General features: G+C 39.4%; 1 protein-coding gene across 1 annotated transcript in view; it reads left to right on the plus strand.

Moving 5' to 3' along the window:
• The first annotated feature begins 12,743 nt into the window (after window positions 1-12,743).
• RGS22 (regulator of G protein signaling 22) overlaps window positions 12,744-21,749 on the plus strand; it is a 61,585-nt gene continuing 52,579 nt past the window's right edge. Inside the window, 3 exon segments of the mRNA XM_040072998.1 lie at window positions 12,744-12,795; window positions 13,420-13,448; window positions 16,318-16,380. Coding sequence (XP_039928932.1) covers window positions 12,771-12,795; window positions 13,420-13,448; window positions 16,318-16,380 — 117 coding nt within the window. The 5' untranslated portion in view covers window positions 12,744-12,770.

Below are 21,749 nucleotides of genomic sequence, written 5' to 3' on the forward strand. Positions count from 1 at the left end.
AAACTGATGCTGTGTGGATGTTCTGTTGTACTGAGTTTTACAAAATTTTTGTTTTGAAAACTTCAGGTGATACCATATATAGTCACATACCTAAGAATGCTGTGGCATCACCTTTGCAGTTGTGAATTTACCTTTATGCTTAATCTGACTTGACTTCAGCTCCCAGATACTAGGTCACCTTCACACTTCTACTTGAGCTAAAGGATTATCTTCAGTTGGGAATCACTTTTTCTCTGTCTCTAGATTTAACCAAGGAAATCAATATTTTTTTTTCTTTAACTAAATCTGCTGATCCCTTCTAGAAAACTAATTCAGTCTGTCTCTTGGACCTCAAACAGTTTGTGTGGTTTTGGTTTGTATCCTAACAGCTTGAAATGCAGGTGACAGAAATGGACGCAGTACTTCTATGAAGATATAACATCAATTGTGTTCTACAATTGGTATTGTCCTACTTGTCCTTTCAAGGAGTTCATTTGTCACAAGCATCTTGCAGAACACTTGTTGTTAGCTGGTGTTTTTTCCAGACTCTCCCTCTGATGTTGTCTTTTGTGTTATATTTTTGATGGTGTTTTTACTGTGTTTATTTGTAGGTAAGCATTGACACTGCACTTTAAAAAGTCTGGTTAAAAAAAACCCAAAAACAAACCAAGAGAAGAGCTTTCACGTATACCATAAGCTTCATATTTGCCCCTTTTAATATTTATTCATGCATCCCTTTATTTTTAGTGTCTAAAAATTGCAAATCTCTAAGATTTTTTCTTATTCTTTCTTTCTTTTTATGCAATCTGTGGATGTTTAAGCAAAATGGACCAGGATAATTCACTTCAGGATGTTCTAGAAACATCACTTCTTATTTTTCATCTCCAGCTATTGTGATCTGTAATTTGGTTATCACTTTTACCATTCTTGATTTTTCCCATAGTAGTTTCACATAGCATTTAATTAGGAGAGACAACACTGTTAAAACAGTATGGTGATTCTGCCACTAATTCTATTAACTGAGCATTATCATTAATGAAGAAATCAACCCAGTATGTCTGCCAGAAGATCATGTTCATTGCATGAATATAAGTATCAACACTTCAGTTCCATACTTTTATATGTGTTTGCTGAGTCTTTGTCTTGTTCTTAGGTTAGACTGGTAGCAACCTGAGGACTGCTCAGTCTATTCTAAGGGAACAATTGAGGCAGAGGATTTGGGGGCAAGGTAGGGAACACAGAGGTATGTCCATATAGGTTTGGTTTAGGAGGAATGGCATTCATTACAGAGGAAGAGACTGCAAGTGGGACAATGGTTAAATTACTTGGTTTAATATTTATATTTCTCTAATTGTTTAGAGCTTTAGGTGTTCAAGGTATACTTAAAAGTTAATTAGGTTCAAAGATTGGATTTGTTCTTTATTCCTTAGGTATATAGTAAGTAGAATTTTTAAAAAAATGCTTAATACTTTCTATTAAAGGTTGAAATGAACAGCTTTCAGGATGGGAAGTTATATTGCACATGAATCTGAATATATGTCATTTATCTTTATAAAAGTTTGGATTAGTTTTTTTTCTTGCTGTTGAATTGCCAAATAAAGTAAGGGATGGTAGTAAACACAATGTAGAATAAGTACTGCATGTCACAACACTTCAGACTGCTGTTGTCATCACTGCATGTTACCTTTGCTAAATACCAACATCTCTAAAATATCTCTATTTTAAAAATTTATTTTAATGAATTCTTGAAATTTATGGGAAAGTTATGATTGGCAGTGAGAATATCTAGCTCACATTTGCTGTGGAGTGTTGCAGCACAGTCCAGAAATACATGGGGTTCAATAGTTCTGAAAGTATTACTGAATGGGTACCTTTGAGTGGAAAACAATATAGGAACTCAGTTCTCAGTTTAAGAATCAGTTATTAAGTATTTTTCCATTTGAGAAAATTTGATAAAAAGCTGTATTTTCTTTTCTAAAGAGTACGGAGGATAGAGTAAGTTGGTTTGGGTACAAGCATTGTTTGTTTTTAAAGGTGGTATTGTTGATGCCTACAGTAGCCATTCAACAAGGAGAAGCTTGAAAGGAAAAAAAGAATATTTAAGTCCTATTTCACAATAGTAAACATTTTTCTCTTCTTTTGGTATATTTAGAAGTTTGTTGGGGTTTTTTTCCCTTCTAAATCCATCTCACTAAAATGTCTTCTTGAATAAAGTTTCTTGCTCAGTTGGGTGTATCACAAATGTAATCTGGTGATTACAAAAGTAATCCATGCTCTGCTGAGTGAAATGTGTTCTCTGTGGTTGTCACTGCTATACCAGAGGTGGGGGAAGTGAGAAGCCAGACTTCTCGTCTCTGGGTAAATATTCCCTGTGACAGTGATGATTTGTTTTTTAATTTCCTTTAAAGTTAGCTTTATTCCTTGATGCAAGGGGGAAATAAAGTAGTGATATGTTATTCTTTACCTACACATTAATAGAACACAAAGTACATGATAGCTATGTAATAGTCTCTAATAATTTGGGTGAAAGGAATCAAAACATTTTCCTTATCTGATTGCTTTATTGACAGAAATTAAGTATTTGGGATTGGAGAGTGGCAGAAAAGAGTGCTTTTTTTTCCTCTATACTGTATCTATTTCTTAATTAGTCTCACATATCACAAAGCTATATGAGTCTGGTCTTTGATGAAGCATCAAAGGAGAGAGAACCTAAGTTCTTCATTAAAAAAAAAACCCAAACCACCCAACATAAAACTAAACAACCTACCTCAGCACACAAACACCACCCCTGAACTCCCAAACTGATTCCCCCCCTCCACCACCTGTCTTCCAACAAAACCAAGAACTCAAATAGGAAAGAGCTTACAAGTATCAGGGACTGTAGGGGTTTGCATTTCTTTTTCTACTGGGCCAAGTCAATTCTTGGAGACCTGAGGTCAGGTGCTAGCACAGATAAGGATGCAAAAGTACTCCTGGAGTTGAAATGACAACTATCGAGAGTATTCTAGAATGCCCTGCCCATGGTTATTCTCTAGCTCAAGCTTTCTCCTTGCAACTGACAACAGATTGTTGTAAAGGGAGGAGTGGATTGTCTTTCCCTCTGGAAGATGAGGATAATGTTCAGGATAATATTTGGGTTAGTATTGGTATTGGGCTGCTGATAATTTTATTTTTGCAATCCTCTTTTCCCTTCAGACAGGCATCATCTATAGTGGGAAGAGAGTCATTGCCTATAAATGCCCAGGGAATGTATTTAGTTTTCTGACCATGATGGTTTGAGCCAGAGCTGTGGGTTTAAATTCTAAAATAGAATTATTGGAAGTAACCTCTTGCAGCTGACAGATGTTGCTGCAAGAATTTTACTTTTTTTTTTTTTTTTAGCAACCATAAACCTCAAGTGGTTTGTGAGAAGGAAATTGAAATTACTTCAGTCTCTGATCATTCTTTCCTTGGTGACAAGTATGGAAGAGCTTAGGCAAAAAATGGTTATAAATCTTTGGAATTGTTTATAGGCTAGGGGATGTTTAGTATGTTTCATCACTAACTAGCCAAAAATGATAAAAAAATTTGGTCATTAAATTAAGTAACTCAACACCATATGTCAGATAACTTTCCTATTCCATATATTGGTTACTCTTTTGAAAGACCTTAGGCAATTGAGCTCATGCTGATTAATTTTAATACAAGATGTAATTTCTTTTATTTCTGCTTTCATAGGCATGTGAAGAAATACAGCAGTGTCAGATTAGAAAGGGACTTCTGGAGTCTAGTGCCAAGATCTTACATCAATACACCAAGTTCTGTCTTAAAACTGATTAGAATATGGTCCCATTACCATGTTGGTGACCTACTCCAGATTGCTGTAGTAGTCACTTTACCTGTTGCCTTTATTTTAGCATTGCTAAGCATTGCTATTAAAATAGCTATTCTTTATATCTTTTTTTCCCAATATTATGATTGTTCTTTTACTGACAAAAATAGTCTGCATTTATTCTCATCTCTTAAGACAATCCAACAACAGATGTTGTGTCTAACTCCTCACTGTTTTTCACTGGAATCTATTCTTTGATTCAATTCAACCAGTATTCCAAGTGAAACCTGCTCAAGAACTAGAAGAGTATTATGGCTTTCTTTTCTCTACAAGAAATACTTTGACCAATGCATACTAAGATGAGCATTTCTTGTATAGGTCTTCTTCATGGTCACAGTTCAGTCACTTGGTGTAGCACTCTTACATTCTTCTCACAAATTATGAAAATATCCAAATTTTTCCCATTAATCTCTACTGAACTTTAACTGTGTAATCTCATACTTTGTTCTTCTAAGCTTCAGGCTTTTTTTTTTTTTTTTCCTTTGCTTGAGTCTTGTGATGATTTAATATTTGATGTGATTATATTATATTTTTACAGGTGCAAATTTTTGTCTGTACTGAATCTTATGGGATTTTTTGATGCAAAATATCTAGCAGGTTCTGTTATCACTTGTCAAATGCCACAGCAGAATCTGACTGCTTTTGGGGAATGATGTATTTATTTTTAATTAAACAAAAACAAAGCTTGTTTTCACTTTGTTACTTTCTGAGCTCTCATTAGTTGAAAATTACATTACAAAAAGACTTAACACATTTTTTCTCTGTGACAAGCTTCTGGAGAGTGTTAGAACTTACCCAAACTTGTCAGAAGCCTAAATGCTAGTAAGCCCTAATTGAGCTGGGTGCTAATGGATGAGTAGTAATGAAACCAACTCTTCAGCTGAAAATATTGATGGCATGACATTTTTAATAAACTTCTAAGCACTGTCAAACACTCAAAGTTTCATATAAAAGTAGACTTCTGACTTGAAGATTGGAGTTCAAGTGTTAAAAGCCCCTCTAATTTTCCCCCGCTGTGCCTTAACACTCATTCTGAAAGCAATTCTGCAACAGTGCTTGTGTCTTAATCCTGTAGGCACTTTTAATCTCTGTGTAGGCAAATGGCATGTGGAAACCATGCAGGTATTTCAGTTGCTGCTTATAATGAAAAACCTCTTTCTATAAACTACTTAAATTTAGATATTATGTCATGACTAGAACCAGCTGAAGTGGCAGAATGATAGTAACTGGGAAAAGAGGGACAGCTACTTGGGAAGCAGTAGTACCCTAGATAAACATAGTAATGCTTGGTAAAAGTTGTTGGAGCTACAAGATTATTGCAGAGTTACTCAGTAGTTGTACAGTGGTCTTCCACTTTAGCAAAAATGTTAATTATCCTAAAGGGCTGCTGGTGCCTAAATGGAGGACTCCTATCCATGTTTACTGAGCATACACTGAAGTTCCTAAAGTCCTGAACTGGGCGTAATACATGATTAAGGATCTGAAGAACACATCTCCTTCAAGTGCTTCATTCTGCCAGGACTCAGTACCACGGTACTCAGCCAATATTTAGACCACTGGGCTACAAACTGAAATTTTTCTCTGGTTTGAATACATCACATTTTCCTGGTGCACATTTAGGTAGATTAGATGCTCTGGGGAGGGTGGCCATAGCAACATTTTTGGCTTTTAAAAATGAGTTCTGCTTGTCTTGCAAACATTCTCTCCTCTTTCGAAAAGATTTGTACAAAAGCAGCACTCTCATTAATATTGCAATTTTAGTCTTCATTTTTCTTTATCCTTTTCTCCTTGTGTACTTTGTTGTGATGTACAAAAACTACTACTGGGATGCAGTTACCTTTCAGCATTTCTGCTGGAAGTGTTTCTGTTAAGAAAATGTTTGAGACTCTGTATCCCAATCCCAAGGCATAATATGAGAAAGTACAACAGGTCCCATTTTCTGCTCCAAACAGAAATGCTTACTGGAACACTGTTTAGCTTCAGGTTCTGGACTTGTTCCTTGACTTAAATAATTCACATAAAGTAGTCCAGGCAGAACGTCATACAACACAGAATAGGTACCAAAAAACCAAACTAATGCTTGAAATGCTTTGCTCAATTAACTTACTTAAAAGTGAAACTATCTTAATGCTGAACTGCTTTCCTCCCTGAAAATAGCCCTTCATTTCAAATGCTGATAATAAAATATCACAAGGGGGCACCAAAGGTTTTTCTTACAGAAGAGAACTCCTGTTTTCCTTCCCTCTTTAACCCATACACATTAACTCAACATTACAAATGCAAAATATTTTGAATGGCTTAAAGCAGTGGTGGCCATAATTCCTGCCCCCGGGAGCTGCATACCAAAACCTACAAGAGGAGTGGGCATCCTGGGAAGCAATTCCGATGGCATTACTTCTCCGGGGCCTCCTTTACAAGGTGAAGCTGTGTGGGCCCATAGCCAGATGCTACAGCAACCAAGCAAGATCGTGGAATTATAGACTGGCCTGAACAGAGCCTCCTGGCTCAGTTCCTCTCGCAGCCACAGACTGGATTATCCAGCAGCCTCCATGCCAGTCTAGAGTACAATATATAACTCTTTCAGGCAAGTGTTGCAGTTGAAGAATTTGGGAATTTGTAGTTTCGGGAGCTGCATGCTCTAGACTTTATTCTCCAAGTATAGAAAATATATTTGACAGTAAAATCCAATATGGTTTTATGAAGTAAGAATACTGTACAAGTGCCTCTTCTATCATGATTTTTAAGTGACCACAGGAAAAATGTTGTATGCATTTTATTCATGCTTAATTTATGTTCTGAAGGCTTTAGTAAACAAGAAAGCAAAAACATTAACTTTTTAAAACTCAGTTTGGAAAAGTCTAAGTATTCCCATGCAACATATTTGAAACAAAGTCTGAATGATGGCATTTTAATTTTTTTTTTAGTCTGCCTAATGAAGATTGGGTGAGAATTTGGTAACTTAAAGCATTCTTTGTTTTTTAGCTAGGTACTCCTGGAGTCTAGGAGATCAATAGGTAGTTAGGAAAGTAAAATACCTACAGAACAAGATGGCTGTAATTTTTGGATGCTTTTCTGAAGCATTATTGAAATTTTAAGGAGTACCTTTTAGTTATGGATTCTCATAAAATTCTCAGCACCTGCTGAGTAGATACTGCTGTATTCTTGAAGTTGAGGAACATAAAATGTTTTTCTTTTTTACCACCTGATTCTTTTTTTTCGGCTTGATCAGTCTCCCAGTCTATTTAATTATAGAGCTCCATGGCAGCCACAGCAGTGTAACAAAAATGTGGGAACTGGTGGTCAGTGAGATGCTTTGTCTTAAACAGCACTGCTGCTATCCAGATTTGATGCATCAGTAATACTTCACTTGGGTAACTCAACTGGGGAATCCTGGGTTTGGGGACCGCTGTTGACACCTGCTTGATAGCAAGAAAGGGAAGACATGCATGCGTTTAGCGTTTCCAAATACCAAATGTTGGTATTTGACACCTACTGCCAGGAGGTGATCTGCTGGAGGATGTTTGATGTTATTGGCATATTCTGTTGCTATCCGCTGGAACTTCTCTGTTATGCCTTTTGCATTGGACCTTTGCTGGACTGGAACAGCTGTTAAGCCATGATCAAGAAACTGACCGGACAAAAACCAAGCTGTGAGTAACCCCAGAAAAACAAAAAAAGTAATGAAATCTACTTGCACAACTAGAAGTAAGAAGCGGTAGTACACTTCAAAAGCTTAAATTAGCGCAGCCAAAATGTCTTACAAACCATGACTCCGTTTATCTACACGGAAAATACATAATAGACAATAACAATGCAATCTTTTGTACATAGTGCCAAAACTTTGGATACATCCCATGACAGTGAAATCTCTGTGAGAAATAACTGTCACAGTTTCTTCTGATGTGTATCTATGTGTCAGCTGAAAGATATGCTACATTAACTGTAGTAGGGCTGCTAGCAAAAAGGTCTCTCTGCCTTGCTATAGACTTTTGCACCATGCCAATGTTTTTATCTTGTACATGGTTTGATAGCTGTGGCTCTAGCAATTCTTTCCTGATTTTCATTGTCTTTTTAGAATTACTGTATTTCTAATACTTTATCTCTAATAATAATTTCTAAATAATTTCACAAATTATTATTATTTCTAATAATTTTGTTTCACAGTCTTGCTAAATAGTTTTTTTCAATTAAGTGTTAATGCTTCTTTCCAAAACTAGGGAAATTCTCCTAAAGCTCTAGGAATTATGCCTTAAGACACTAACAGAAATTTATGAAGGACTCAGATGACAGCAGGTGTGCATGCAGAAGGCATGCACATTACTTGGCATATAGGAAGTAGTATGAGGACAAAGGTGTATCACAAATTGCTAAGCAGTCCTACCAAATTCCGATTCATCTTCCTGGTATGTCTGTATTCCCCTAATGTTTTTCAAGACCCATATTAAGCAAATGGAAATCAAACCTTACTTAAAGCCTTTAAATTTGATAAGAAACCTTTACATTGTCCTGATAGAATAGGATTGTTGTAGGAATCCTTGGGCCACTGGCGACATGGACAAATCAAGAAGTATTCTCCAGTGACTATCCAAAAAAAGACCTCTGTAGTGGTAAAGCCCTTTGGACTTCCCTCTGAAAGTCTCCTCCAGTTAAAGGTTTCTAATGCTGACAGCCCAAAGCTAAGTCTCATTTCTTCCTTTACTGTTTCTGTAATCATAGAATTGTTGAAAAAGTGCAGCCATTAACCTGGCACTGCAGAGTCCATGTCCCTAAGCACCACATCCACAAGTCCCTTAAATACCTTCAGGGACAGTGACTCAACTACTTCTCTGTGTAGCTTGTTCTAGTGCTTGACAATCCTTTTGGTGAAGATTTTTTTCCTAACAGCCAATCTATAACTCCTCTGGCACAACTTAAGGCCATTTACTCTTGTTCTGTTAACTGATACCTGGGAGAAGAGACCGACCCCCAGGTCACTACATACAACCACCTTTCAGGTTGTTGTAGGGAGTGATAAGGTTTCCCCTGAGCCTCCTTTGCTCCAGGATAAACAACTCCAGCACCCTCAGCTGCTCCTCACAGGACTTGTGCTCTAAACCATTCCCCAGCTCCATTGCCCTTCTCTGGACACTCTCCAACACTTCAATGTCCTTGTGGTGAGGGGCTCAGAAGTGGACACAGCACTTGAGGTGTGGCCTCACCTCTGCCCAGTACAGAGGCACAAACACTGCCCTGGTCCTGCTGTCCACACTATTCCTATTATAGGCCAGGATGTTATTGACCTCTCCTATTTTATTGTTAAGCACTTGCTTTTTTGCTTTTAACCTAGACCATCTTCAGGAATATTATTTCTCTCCTTTTCAAATTCTTTTTGGCTGCTCATATTCCCAATAACAGTTTCCTCAGGTGCTTGCACTAATTTTTTCTGACAGCCACAGAACTGCATTAAACTGTGCCTGTAAACTGGGACTATCAGATTCAACACAGAGGCTGTTCCATCACCACAGGCAGCCTCTGTGGTTTTGCCAACAGAATAATTTAAGGCATTTAAGGGCCAGCTATCTGACTCTGGACTTGTGCTTCCCTCTTGTGATCTGACTCCCACTTTGGCACTTCTGCAGTCAATATTTAAATGGGTTTCCTAGCACCTGTTTTCAGTGTATGTGATTGCAGCTACCAGATGCAAAACTAAAATCTCTGTGGCAGCCATCTGAAAAAGAAACTGTAGTTATATTCACCTAAAGTCAGATTTCTGTAAAAATATTTAGGTATTAAAGGTGTTACAGCAAGAAATGCCCACTTATATCTGAGATGGGGTGTTTCTATGGAAAATCAGTAGCTGTCCCTGAGTATCTCTCTAGAGCTGTATCTGCATTTTCATTATGAATATTTGCTACCTTTTGAATGCATAATTAATTATATAAAAATTCATGTCTTCACTATGATCACTGCCAGGAATCAAGCACAGATCAGCACCTACAAACACAAGTATGCATTTGGATTTAGTAAAGCAATCCAGTTTATGTTTTGTCTGTACCTGAGTTCCAAGAAAGCTTGTTTATCCTGTAGGCCTGCAGGTCTGCTAAGCTAAATAATAATAAAAATTAAAATAAAATAAGAGCATGGAAAGAAATATGTGAAAAAGGAGGAAAATGAACTTGATCTTTATATCCCAGCTTCACTAGCTGGTGAACTTTTAACTGGCAATATAAAATCAGGAGTGAAATGCACACACACAAGGTATTTGACCTAAATGTGTGTTGTTAACTAAGATAATGAAAAAGTGATGATTGCTAACAGATTCTCCATGACAGAGTACAATGTGTATTTTTTGATGAGCTTAATCCTAAATGTAATCTTTGAAGCACATTGAAACAGCACAAAGACCTGAGAGTTTTATGTCAAGATATACCTGATGACAGAAGGATAGGAAAAGAACCTTTTAAAATTTTATTTTTCTTAACTGACTCATTTCCACTCTTCAGTTGTTTCTGAGCTATCTTGTAGCTTCCACTTCTAATTTTAAAAACAGGCTCACTCATCATGTGTCTGTTGTTTTTCTTCAGAAATTGCAAGTAATTAGGGAAGTTAAGGAGAAAGTTATACACTGCAGACTATCTTGATACCTATATCAGAAAGAAAGGGGGGGCAGGGGGAAAATGAGTGGAATGAACGTTAGCTTAAATATTTAAAATCATATGAAGTAGTTTAGTTATGAGACAATCCATGCTCATAATACAATGGAGTGCAATTTCTACCTGTTGGAAAGGTTTAACTTTGCATTTTATGGGCTGTTACGCATATTTCTCTTACATATACATTAAGTATACCTATTGAAATATTTCATAGTGACAGTAGAATATGTCCTGATATGCAGCACTAGGATGTGTATCAGAACATATTCAATCTTAACTTATTGTTTGTCATGTCTTATTGAATAGAATCTGCATATAGAGAATGTAAGAACATTCATTCATCAGAATACTGATATTTAAATTGTCCATAGTTAACTTGTCTGAATCTTCGTATTTTATTCTTTACTTCTGTTGAATATGCTTTTCATATATATATATATATATATATATATATATATATGAAACATTTGCCTGAAATGTGTTATCTTGAATAACACATTATTCATCTTATCATTTATGTCTTTGGAAATACTATTGTCTCCTTAAGAGATACTACCAAGCCTCCCACCCCAACCCAAACCACCCTTAAAAGCCAATCACACAGCTTAAAATATTCCATTAAGACAATTAGAAGTATTATTCTGGCATTTAGCAACTAGACCAGTGATTGTATTTGGGCAAGCATCCCGCAGAGTGGGAATACACATCTGGAATAGAGGGTGCCAAATATCATGTGTTTCTAGGAGATGAAGCCATTTTCCCTGCCTCTATGGTAACAGATTTGCTGCTTGTTCATTATTAACACTCATCAGCTTCTGGACTTCAAGCTGCAGTCCCTGGGCATGTGCATTTTGTTCTGTTTTTACTTAACCATGGATTCCACCAGGGTCTTGTACGAGTTAAAATAAAACTTTTCTTCACCACTGGGGGTTACAACTGGATTATACTACTCTGCTCTGTGAAAGGGGGCACAAACGATAGTTCTCTGGGAATGGCAAGGTCTTAGCACCTTTTGGGCACTTCCTGAGTCCAGCTGATGGATTAGGCTTCTCAAAGGAGCCCTTCATGTACCTTGCATCCATGACATCTTGTACAACTGATCCCAGTGGGATTTTTGCCAAGCTACTAAAAGCAGCGCTGGTCTGGAAAAAGCAGCGGCAGAGAACCTTTGAGTGAACTTCCATGCCAAAAAATTCTGAAGGATTTATGCAGTTCTAGGATAAATTACTTGCTAGGTAGGATGATTTTCAGATCCCAGTTGTGAAACACCTGAATCCTTCTGAAATCCTTATATAGGAGTCTGAATTCCTTCTTCGCACACAGCTTTCGCCGATCCCGCAAGAAACGTGACGTTTTCTTACGTGCCGGAGCCAAGGCAGAAACTAACATTCTGGGAATGTTTAGCTTAATTTCTGGCTACAAGTATCCTGGCATTTCTGCTACTCAGGCGTCTCCTCTGGGACTGTCCTCCCTGAGGGAGCGCCCGGCCCGTGTTTGCAGCGCCATGGCAACGGCGCGGCGGTCACAGGCCCCGGCCGGGCCCGGCGGCCCCGGCGCTGCTTCCGCCGCTCCGCGGGGCCTCACCTGTGCGGGCCCTGCTCCCCGGGACCTCACCTGTGCGGGCCCTGCTCCCCGGGGCCTCACCTGTGCGGGCCCTGCTCCCCGGGACCTCACCTGTGCGGGCCCTGCTCCCCGGGACCTCACCTGTGCGGGCCCTGCTCCCCGGGACCTCACCTGTGCGGGCCCTGTTCCTCGGGACCTCACCTGTGCGGGCCCTGCTCCCCGGGACCTCACCTGTGCGGGCCCTGCTCCCGCTGCTCCCCGGGACCTCACCTGTGCGGGCCCTGCTCCCCGGGACCTCACCTGTGCGGGCCCTGCTCCCCGGAACCTCACCTGTGCGGGCCCTGCTCCCCGGGACCTCACCTGTGCGGGCCCTGCTCCCCGGGACCTCACCTGTGCGGGCCCTGCTCCTGCTGCTCCCCGGGACCTCACCTGTGCGGGCCCTGCTCCTGCTGCTCCCCGGGACCTCACCTGTGCGGGCCCTGCTCCTGCTGCTCCCCGGGACCTCACCTGTGCGGGCCCTGCTCCCCGGGACCTCACCTGTGCGGGCGCTGCTCCCGCTGCTCCCCGGGACCTCACCTGTGCGGGCCCTGCTCCCCGGGACCTCACCTGTGCGGGCCCTGCTCCTGCTGCTCCCCGGGACCTCACCTGTGCGGGCCCTGCTCCTGCTGCTCCCCGGGACCTCACCTGTGCGGACGCGGCCGGCGGCAGCGGGTGCCGCAGCCGGGATGCGCTCCAAGAGACTCACCACCGGTACGTCGCGTTCTCCCCGCAGGGCCGGGCTGGCTCCGTGTCGCACGGGGCTCGGGCCCCTCGGTGGCGGCCTCAGGTACAGAGACATTGGCACAAAAGGAGCGTTTGGAACTGACGGGTGTAAACTTGCCCGGCAGAACTCATCGCTCCGAAGAGAGAACTTTACTCCCTTCAAATGGCGTCATTAAAGACAGGATATTGTCCTAAAATGAACGAGAGCTGATTATTTGAGAACACGATTGTATATTTTTAATTTTATCACATGATTTGTAATATTTGCTGTTTACAGCTTTGAGAGTCTCATACAAATCTGTATTTTCATTAAACCTCCAACCTTCTAGTTTTTGGTTATGCAGAGGAAAGATGACACGAAGTTAACTGATAAGTATAAGAAATAATATCTTTAAATAATACTTATATTTAAATAATTCTTGTGATAGTTAATCTTTTCATGCATGGGTCAACATTAAAGCATATTCTTAGGTTATTTTACTTCTTCAGATCGAGTTATTTTATTTCAGAATACCCAGGATAGTTGTCATGCCTCACTACTTTTTGTTATATTGTAGGGAACCAGATTGACTATACTGCTTGGATAACATATATTTAATATCTTCTTTTCAGAACCTCCATGTATAACAGAAGAAATGTTAGTAAGTATGCTTATAAGTCTTGGTCAGTATTTTCATCATGCAGCAATGGAGCAAAAAAAAGCAAAAAACCATTTTGGAAACCATTGTCTGTTTTCTCATTTATTTTTGTAAGTATAGATTACTGTGCAATTTCTTAAAATTTTGGCAGACAAAATACTTGGTTTGAAAATAATTAGAAAAAAAGTAACAGGAGACTATGGAGAATAAAGATGGAAAGTGAATTAGGATGAAGGAAGGAAACAACTGGAAGATTCAACATAACAGGTTAACAATCTCCTTACTTTGCCTTTTTTGTCCTTTGCTCATAGCTCATTGTAGGTTTTCCCTGATGTTTGTCTTCTTGTTTGAAAGGTATATATGTTTCTCTGTTACCTCCTAAGAAATGGCACATTTATTGTTGCAGCTCAGGTAATGTTTGTCTATTCCCTGTTTTGGATGCCTTTGTAACTGTATGTTTTAAAGTATACATGTGTTGATATTGCTTTTGGGAATCTCTAGATACTGTTTTATTTTTAGTGTTTATTACCATAAACAAAACCAACATAAATACAAGTTTTGGACCAATTTTTAGCGCACTTAACCTCCAGTTGCAATTCTAATGCAGATTTTTCTAGTCATAATTTAGACTGTGCTGCAGGAGAAAGGGCATGGAAAGAAATGAAACCAAATGATTTCTGACACAAAAATCTAAGTTATAGTATTGTACATGCAACACCCTAGCCTATAATGTGCACATAAGAAAGTGCAACTGATTTCAAATGAAAATAAGATGTCTAAAAAAATCTCTCCGAAAACCAGGGGAAAGTATATAATGTACAGATGCAGTAAATAATAAAACACACTTTAATAAGATCATAAGCATTTGATCTATTAATCAACCACTGTTGACATTTCTTGCTGTTATATGGGACTACAGAGGATTATATTCTTGGGAAATTAAAAACATGTTACCTGCATATTCCTAAAGAGTTTATACTTCAGCCAATAACAAATTAATTGTTTTTAATAAGTCCTTTGAAACAATAAAATATTTTCATTGTGTATTATATCTAGTCCTATCTCGAGATTGATCCTTGTCAGTGTCAAACCAAACATGAGGCTGACTATAGCTTGTTTCTAAATAATTTATTTTCCTAATTGTGTTAACACTGGCAGAATCGATATTTCTGGATCTGATTGCCTATTGACATTAGTAAGAGGATTATCTGTTGATTTCAAAATGGGTTAGACACTTTGGTAAATTCCCCTATTTAATCAGTGCCCAAACATCTCTAGGTCGAGGGCACTGCAATTGCGTTGGGCCATGAGCCTGTGATCCAAATAAGGCATGAAAGCCTTGCTTTCAGCATTGGCAGCATTTCCTAGGAATGATCTTGGGCTACCTTGCCTGTGCTGTATCAGTCACCACATCAACCACAAGTACTAAGGAATAAATGCTGGCAGAACTAGGGCCAGACAAACACCATCAGGTCTAGTCCTGACTTGTCATGCATGCTGTCTCAGATTTCTTCCTTATCTGAGAAAAAGCTATCTGTATTTAGGTTAGGCCACTGGGATTTGGCTCAAGATACTCCCTGCCTGTACACTGTGCACAACCTGTCTTTAACGCTATTCCTCACTAGCACAGTACAATGCTATCACCTTAAGAAAAAGAAAAAAGATATGTGTTGCAACACCTTTGCTGCTATTGGCCAATACATTAAATTTAAGTGCATTCTCCTTGCCTTGCAAGGCTGGAATTACAGAATATTCAGGAAAAGGAAACTATTAAAAATTATTTAAGTGTCTTCATTATACTGAAGACAGTATCTGAAGACCACTGGAATAATGTTCCTGTTTTACCCTCTGTTGAACTGAAATGGGGATGGTGGAGATACTGAACACAGTAAAAGTAAGACTTGGAGCCATACTTTTGGATTTGTCAACAGCAGAAAAATTCAACTTTTAGTGTTGCTAGAGGACACGAAAAGAATAATACTTACACAGCCAAGTTCAGAGCAAAAAGAAGGGAAGTTTATTTACTTGACCTCGCTTATATAGATTCTGGACCATGACCAGGGATTGGAGAATAAGGTTGCCACCTCTCCATCCCACTGGCCAGACTAGAAGTCCATCAATTGTCCCTCATCAGAGAGGAATGTGAAAACAATCACTTTGTTTATGTTACAATCTGTAAGAAGACTCCACTACAAAAATGTAAACAATTCAGAAGGCTAACAGAATATAGGAACATTTTAGTCTACAGTTTTTGAGTCATGTTAGCAGGATTTAAAATGCAGGGGTCAGAAAGGATACAAAAACACCTGCAGATGCAGTCTTCACTTCTGATGAGGTCAACAGGAAGCCTCCCAGTTCTGTCAGATTCAAAGTATGGCATACACTGCTTGCTTGCTGAGCCAAATTATAGGTTAGTGTACTCCGTTTTGGTCTCCAAACATCCCCAAGCAGCAGTGTGAGAACAGAAGGTAGCTCTGGTGAAATATTATACTCTCCTTCTTCCCAAGTGCAAGAGAGAAAGGTACAATGTGAGGAATTTCCAGACTGTTAGCTTATGCACATTTTTTCAAAAGTTAATGTGCAGACTTTCATCATCTAGGAGCTGTTTGGTTTGTGAAGGCTTCAGCTGTAAATTCATTGGTAAAGGATTTATTTTCATGTGTGCATTTTAAATTGCTAAGGACCTTGGCAGTGTGCAACGTCTAGAATATAACAGTGATGCAATAACTATATTCTCACAAATGGTAAACAATATTTTGCAAAAGCTTCCATGTCATATCTCATGGGAAAAAAATATTGTTTGTGGCAATAGTGCATTCAAATATTAGCGCAGATTATTACAACCATGCTGTGTGGTTTTATCTCTCTACAGGAAGTATGCTTAGCCACAGATGATATGCTTGTGGATTACTTCAATGAATTTTTGAGTCTTCCAGTAAGTACATTTCAGAAATCCCTTGCAAAATACAAGAAATGCCTTGCTAAGATTAAGAGTAACTTAATCCATCTTGGAAAATTTTATGTTTTGCCACGTATCTGTATTTTAATGGTAGCAACTCTAACTGCTCAGTGTTATTATCAGTAAGAATAGCCCAGTATCTGGACTTCTGGGGACAGATGTTCTCCTGCTAATTTACAGAATCACAGAATGGGTCAGGTTGAAAGGAAGCACAGTGTGCTTCTGGTCCAACCTCTCTGCTCAAGCAGGGTCATCCCAGAGCAGAGGGCACAGATCTGCATCCAGATGGTTCTTGAATATCATCAGAGACGGGGACTCCACCACATCTCTGGGCAGCCTGTTGCAGTGCTCAGTCACCCACACAGTAAAGAAGTTCTTCCTTGTGTTGAGGTGGAACTTCCTGCACATCATTTCCTGCTTATTGCCTCTTGTCCTATTGATCAGCACCACTGAGCAGAGCCTTCATCCTCCCTTCAGATACTCACAGACATTGATAAGGGCCCCTCTTATTTGTCTCTATTGAGGCTGAATGTGCTCGGCTCCCTCAGCCTTTCCTCATAAGAGAGTTGTTCCAGTCCCTTAATCATTTTCATATCCCTCCACTGGACTGCTCAAGTGGCTCCCTGTCTCTCGTATACTGAAGAGTGGACCTTGACCTGATGGCAGTCCTCTTCCTAATGTACACCAGGCCTTCTTGGCCATGGAGACACACTGCTGGCTCATGGACAGCTTGTTGTCCACCAAGATCCCTAGGTTATTTATGGATTTAAATTTACATAATTAATCATTTATGTATTTAAATCACAGTGCACTTAAATAATATGAATAGGAAATGAAAAGGACACATAACTACTTACTTAAAAGGTGTCCACTTCTATTACAGTGTCACAACATGACACCATAACAAATGTTTTTCCTTTTGCAGTTTTCCGGCAATGCTTTCAGTGATTAATAAACATTTAAGCTCAAGAAACAACTCTTTTTCTTCATGGCTCGGTAGAGTTTAAAGTTGGCACTTCCCTTCTCTTCCTTTCCCATTTGCAACTGGAAGGATGCAGCCTTACACTGTATTCTGTGTGCTGATCCAGTTACAGTTAGACCATCATACCCAGTACCTTGTATTTAACCCATTCTCCTATATTTTGCTCCTTTTTCCTGTCAACTAGCCTGCCTCCCCACACTCTGTTGAGAGTCACACGTACAGTACTGCTCCCCCATTGTGGCAACCTCATCCAGCTTCATCTTAGTAGTCTTGGTCCTGACACCTTACACTCCCTTGCCAGGTGGCACAGGTCTTTCCACTGTCACTTGTGGCTCCCAGCCAATGTGCCACAGAGTTGCCCCACAGCCTGTTCCCTTCCTAATGCACTGCAGTCCAACAGGCTATACTACAAGAACATATATCCATTCTACATCTTGCTTGGTAGAGACCACTGCCAGCATTAGGAAAGGGCAGAATATTTCTTGATGCTCCTTTGACTTCAGTCTTTGGTGAAGCCACTAATGAAGTAAGTTAATTTGTGATTCATAAGTGAATGATTTGGCTTACTAAATTGAACCAGACATAGCTGTCTATCTAAGCCACATCACAGATCTGTGTAGATGTACACAGCATGGAAACTGCAGTACTAAGGATGGTAGAAGGAGCACCCCATGCCAATTTTTAATCCTAAAATAGAATCTGGGGGTATTAACTCTATGTCAGAGTGTGAGTTTTGTGCACAGCATGAATACTAACTTCTTTCAGGAATTCAGTCTTTATATGCTTTCACCACACTGCAAGTTTCCAAAGAGTACACAAAGCTAGAGAGACACAGATGGAGCAAAACCTGTGATGAGAGGGCTGTTTTTTTTCTTTCTCCAACACCTCCACTCCTCCAACCCATCCCTACCCCTTCCACACAGCTGCCTTAGGATATCTGCCTAAATCCAAGCCTAACTACTTAGGTTTTAAACCCAGGCCTCTTTCCACATGCCAGATTGTTCTTAATACAAGAATGTCATCCTCCTTGCCTTTGCTGCTTATTTGGAATCTATGCTTCAAGTTTTCCCCAGATTGCAGAAGATGGAGTGGGTAAGAAGTGCAGCCTTTGTAGTCTCTTGATCTCCTTGGACATAGACAAATTTCAGGACATCTGTTAGAGGCCAAAATTCTCCTTGGCCTCAGAGGGCTCCTCAGCCCACAGTCCTGGCGCAGCTCAGCAGCCCAGAACTGCAGCAATTGTCCAGGCACTCCTGACTGCTCTGGAAGCCCACAGAAAAGAGTTCACAGTCATTCCTGAGTAAACACTGTTTTATGCTGGTAATCTTGGTAGGTTTCTAAGATGACGCATGGTCTCTCTTCCACGTATTTACATATCTTCATGAAAACAGATGCTCTATTAGCTATTTTTATCTGTAATGTTCTCATAATTGGTTTTATTTTCTCTTTGATCTTTTCCTAGGGATTTACCCTCTTCAGGATTAATTTCTATTAATGCCTTGAGTTCTGTGGTTTGAATACCTTATATTCCCAATTTTCCTCTCCTTCTCAGAAGGCTTTGACTAAAACAGCACATTGAAATTTCCATTTCTTTATTCTTGTTGTGCTTATACACTGTTGCCTGGGAACAGTATTACCCAGGTGTGCTAGTAGTTAGGCAACAAGTTTAACTGAAAATATTGTGACACTTGATATAAGAAATCAGGGGGAGCAGATGCTTAGGGGACTGCCTCTGCATTGATTTATAATGCACCATTAGCAGATGGAAAATTGTATCACTAGGGACTTGCTATAGCAGCAGCAGGCTTTTAGTGTGGGGGTTTTTTGTGTGTTTGTTTTTTTTTTTTTTCCCCTTTGATTTACAGTGTATCCCTTAAGTGATCCTCTTGTTATAATGATATTCAATGTAATCTGACATAAATATCTAGGTACTCCAAAGAGCTATATACTGTAATATAGTGTAATTTACAGAAAGTACTTCTGAAATACATAATACAAAAAACCTCAGGGGGGCAGTTGTTGCCAGTAGTACAGTGATTTCACAGTAGCAGAAACCAATTACATGACACACAAACGAGTTACACCTTCCTTAGTAACTAATGTAAAATGAAAGATTTAAGAGAAACACTGGCCTGGATGCATTTCCATTTCTAGGAGTTCAGGCTAGAATTTGAATCTCTGATCCATGTATTAAAAACATCCAAGGATATGTTTGGTCAGGAATGAAAATTCAGAAGTCGGAAATTGTCATCCAGCTCAGTGTTGAAGGCAAGTACAGTAATGTCAACTTGTTTCTCCTGCACTCTACAAGCTGCTTGCTACTCATTCCGTCCCAAGTCCATGTTGGGTCTTACCTGTCATTTTCCAGTTCCCAGTGTTTCTGAGGGAGGCACACTTCTCCTTTTTGCAACCTCAAGGAGTTGCACTAGAGACAAAAATGCTACCTTATGTCTCAATTGAGCCACATTCAGGAGATGATAATTTGGTGACAAGTCTCTGGTTCTTGGTTTCCCTTGCAGCAGAAATCTACTATGTGACCATAAGTTTATCAACTTTAGATTTGAAGAATCTTTTAAACATTGTTCTCACTGTAAAACTCTCTTCCAACTAGTCTGGGGTCCAGCATTTGATGCAGGTGATGATTCTGAAAACAATTAAAGTCCAAGTAAAGCTTGGGCCAGTCGGTCTTTCTGAAGACAGGATGGTCCTGAAAACCTAGTGCTGTCACAAATAAGATCTTGCTTGATCTGAGCAGCAGATTACAGAAAGGGCAGAAAGCAAAAAAGGAATCCATTCTGCTGCACTGTTCAGGCACTTCACTGCTTTGAAGATGACTTTGAATCATTCCATGCATCAAATCATCTGTTCATGGCATCAGTGCATGCTCATTAGTTTCCTCTTGTCTTTTCCAGGTGTGAGGAGGGAGGCTCCAGTTGCCAATATAACCTCCCTTAAAAAAGCTTTCACAGAAGTAAGGCCCTACATGCATGTTACATTGAGATTTACCCAGGACTAAAACTTGCATCATGTCTTTGACATTGAAGGAAGCAAACAAAGCATTCCTGACGACATTCCTTATTGCTAGTGTGTTTACTCTAAATGTTCTCTCTTAATTAGATTTTGATATGTGATTATGGCTTTTGTCTTACTCATCAACAGAAGAGAAAATCTGGACTCATTAAAGTCAGTGGGAGATTTTGCACTGACCATGTGTAGTGTTAATTTTTCCAGACACTTCATAGAGCTGCTCAAATTCTTTTCTGGTGTGGACCCTCACTGACATTTATTTATGATATACATATACCCTTCTTAAGGAAGTTTTGGCAATGCTCATGGATGAGATCTCTATTCACTCCCGCCCTTAACCTAAGAAGCAGCCAAGCTGTGGTCATTCTGTTTCTCTTGGAATCAAGCTACATTATTTGGGTCTGGGATGTAAGCATATTTACACATTCGTTAATTGTATCCGAAGTTGAGTGTATCTGAAAACTGTTAAGACAGAGAACAGTGAGATTTATATGTCTGATATCCTGGCAACATAGTGATGGATGCTGTTTTGGTTTCTGTTATGGGAGGACTGAGAGAAATTTGTCTTCCCTTCAGTTAAGTGTATAACTTCAGGTTTCAGAATTATGTATTCTGTTTATTTTTCAGCTGAAAACCATATTCAATGTGCATTTGACTGCTAAGAAATTTCTTTGCTGTCAAAAAAGTACATGCAATTGTTTATTTCTTTAATAGTATTGCTGTACCACAGTCTGAAACCAGCTTTTTGGTCTTTGCTCAGAGATTTTTTTTTCTGAAGCTGAGATTACTATACTGAGTTACATTTGTCATACTGGCTTTGATGGGAGAATTGCCTGCGAGTGAAACAGTTTGCAAAGTCTGTGGACTTCTTATTTGTTGGTGTTCTCAAGTCCTTGAACTTATTTATTGTGCTACATTGACAATGTATGAACCCCAAGGTTCAAGGTTCCTGCCAAACCTGATTTATTTTTTCCTTAACATCTTGAGGTATAATTTCTCTGGAGATTTCCTTTTCTATCTTCAAAGCATCAAAAATTGGCTCAAACTAAAGAGAATGATACACTTAGTGTTTGGTTAGTGTATTTTACTTGTCTCTGAAAAGCCAAAAGCCCTTGCCAAATGTGGGCTAAGAAAGACATTTCTTAGTATATTGGATAGGCATAGATAATTTCTTTCCTCCGTGGTGAAGACTATCATCCACTCCTTAACATAGGCATCTTCACTGAAGAGATTCCTCATTATTGCAATGACGGAATATTGGTGGTGCCATAAACCTCTCTTATTATTGTCCTGTGAAGTGTTACAGGATTTTACACTAGTGGACTTCCACTGGAAA

Source organism: Hirundo rustica, chromosome 1 (genome assembly GCF_015227805.2).
Source record: "Hirundo rustica isolate bHirRus1 chromosome 1, bHirRus1.pri.v3, whole genome shotgun sequence".
Lineage (NCBI taxonomy): Eukaryota > Metazoa > Chordata > Aves > Passeriformes > Hirundinidae > Hirundo > Hirundo rustica.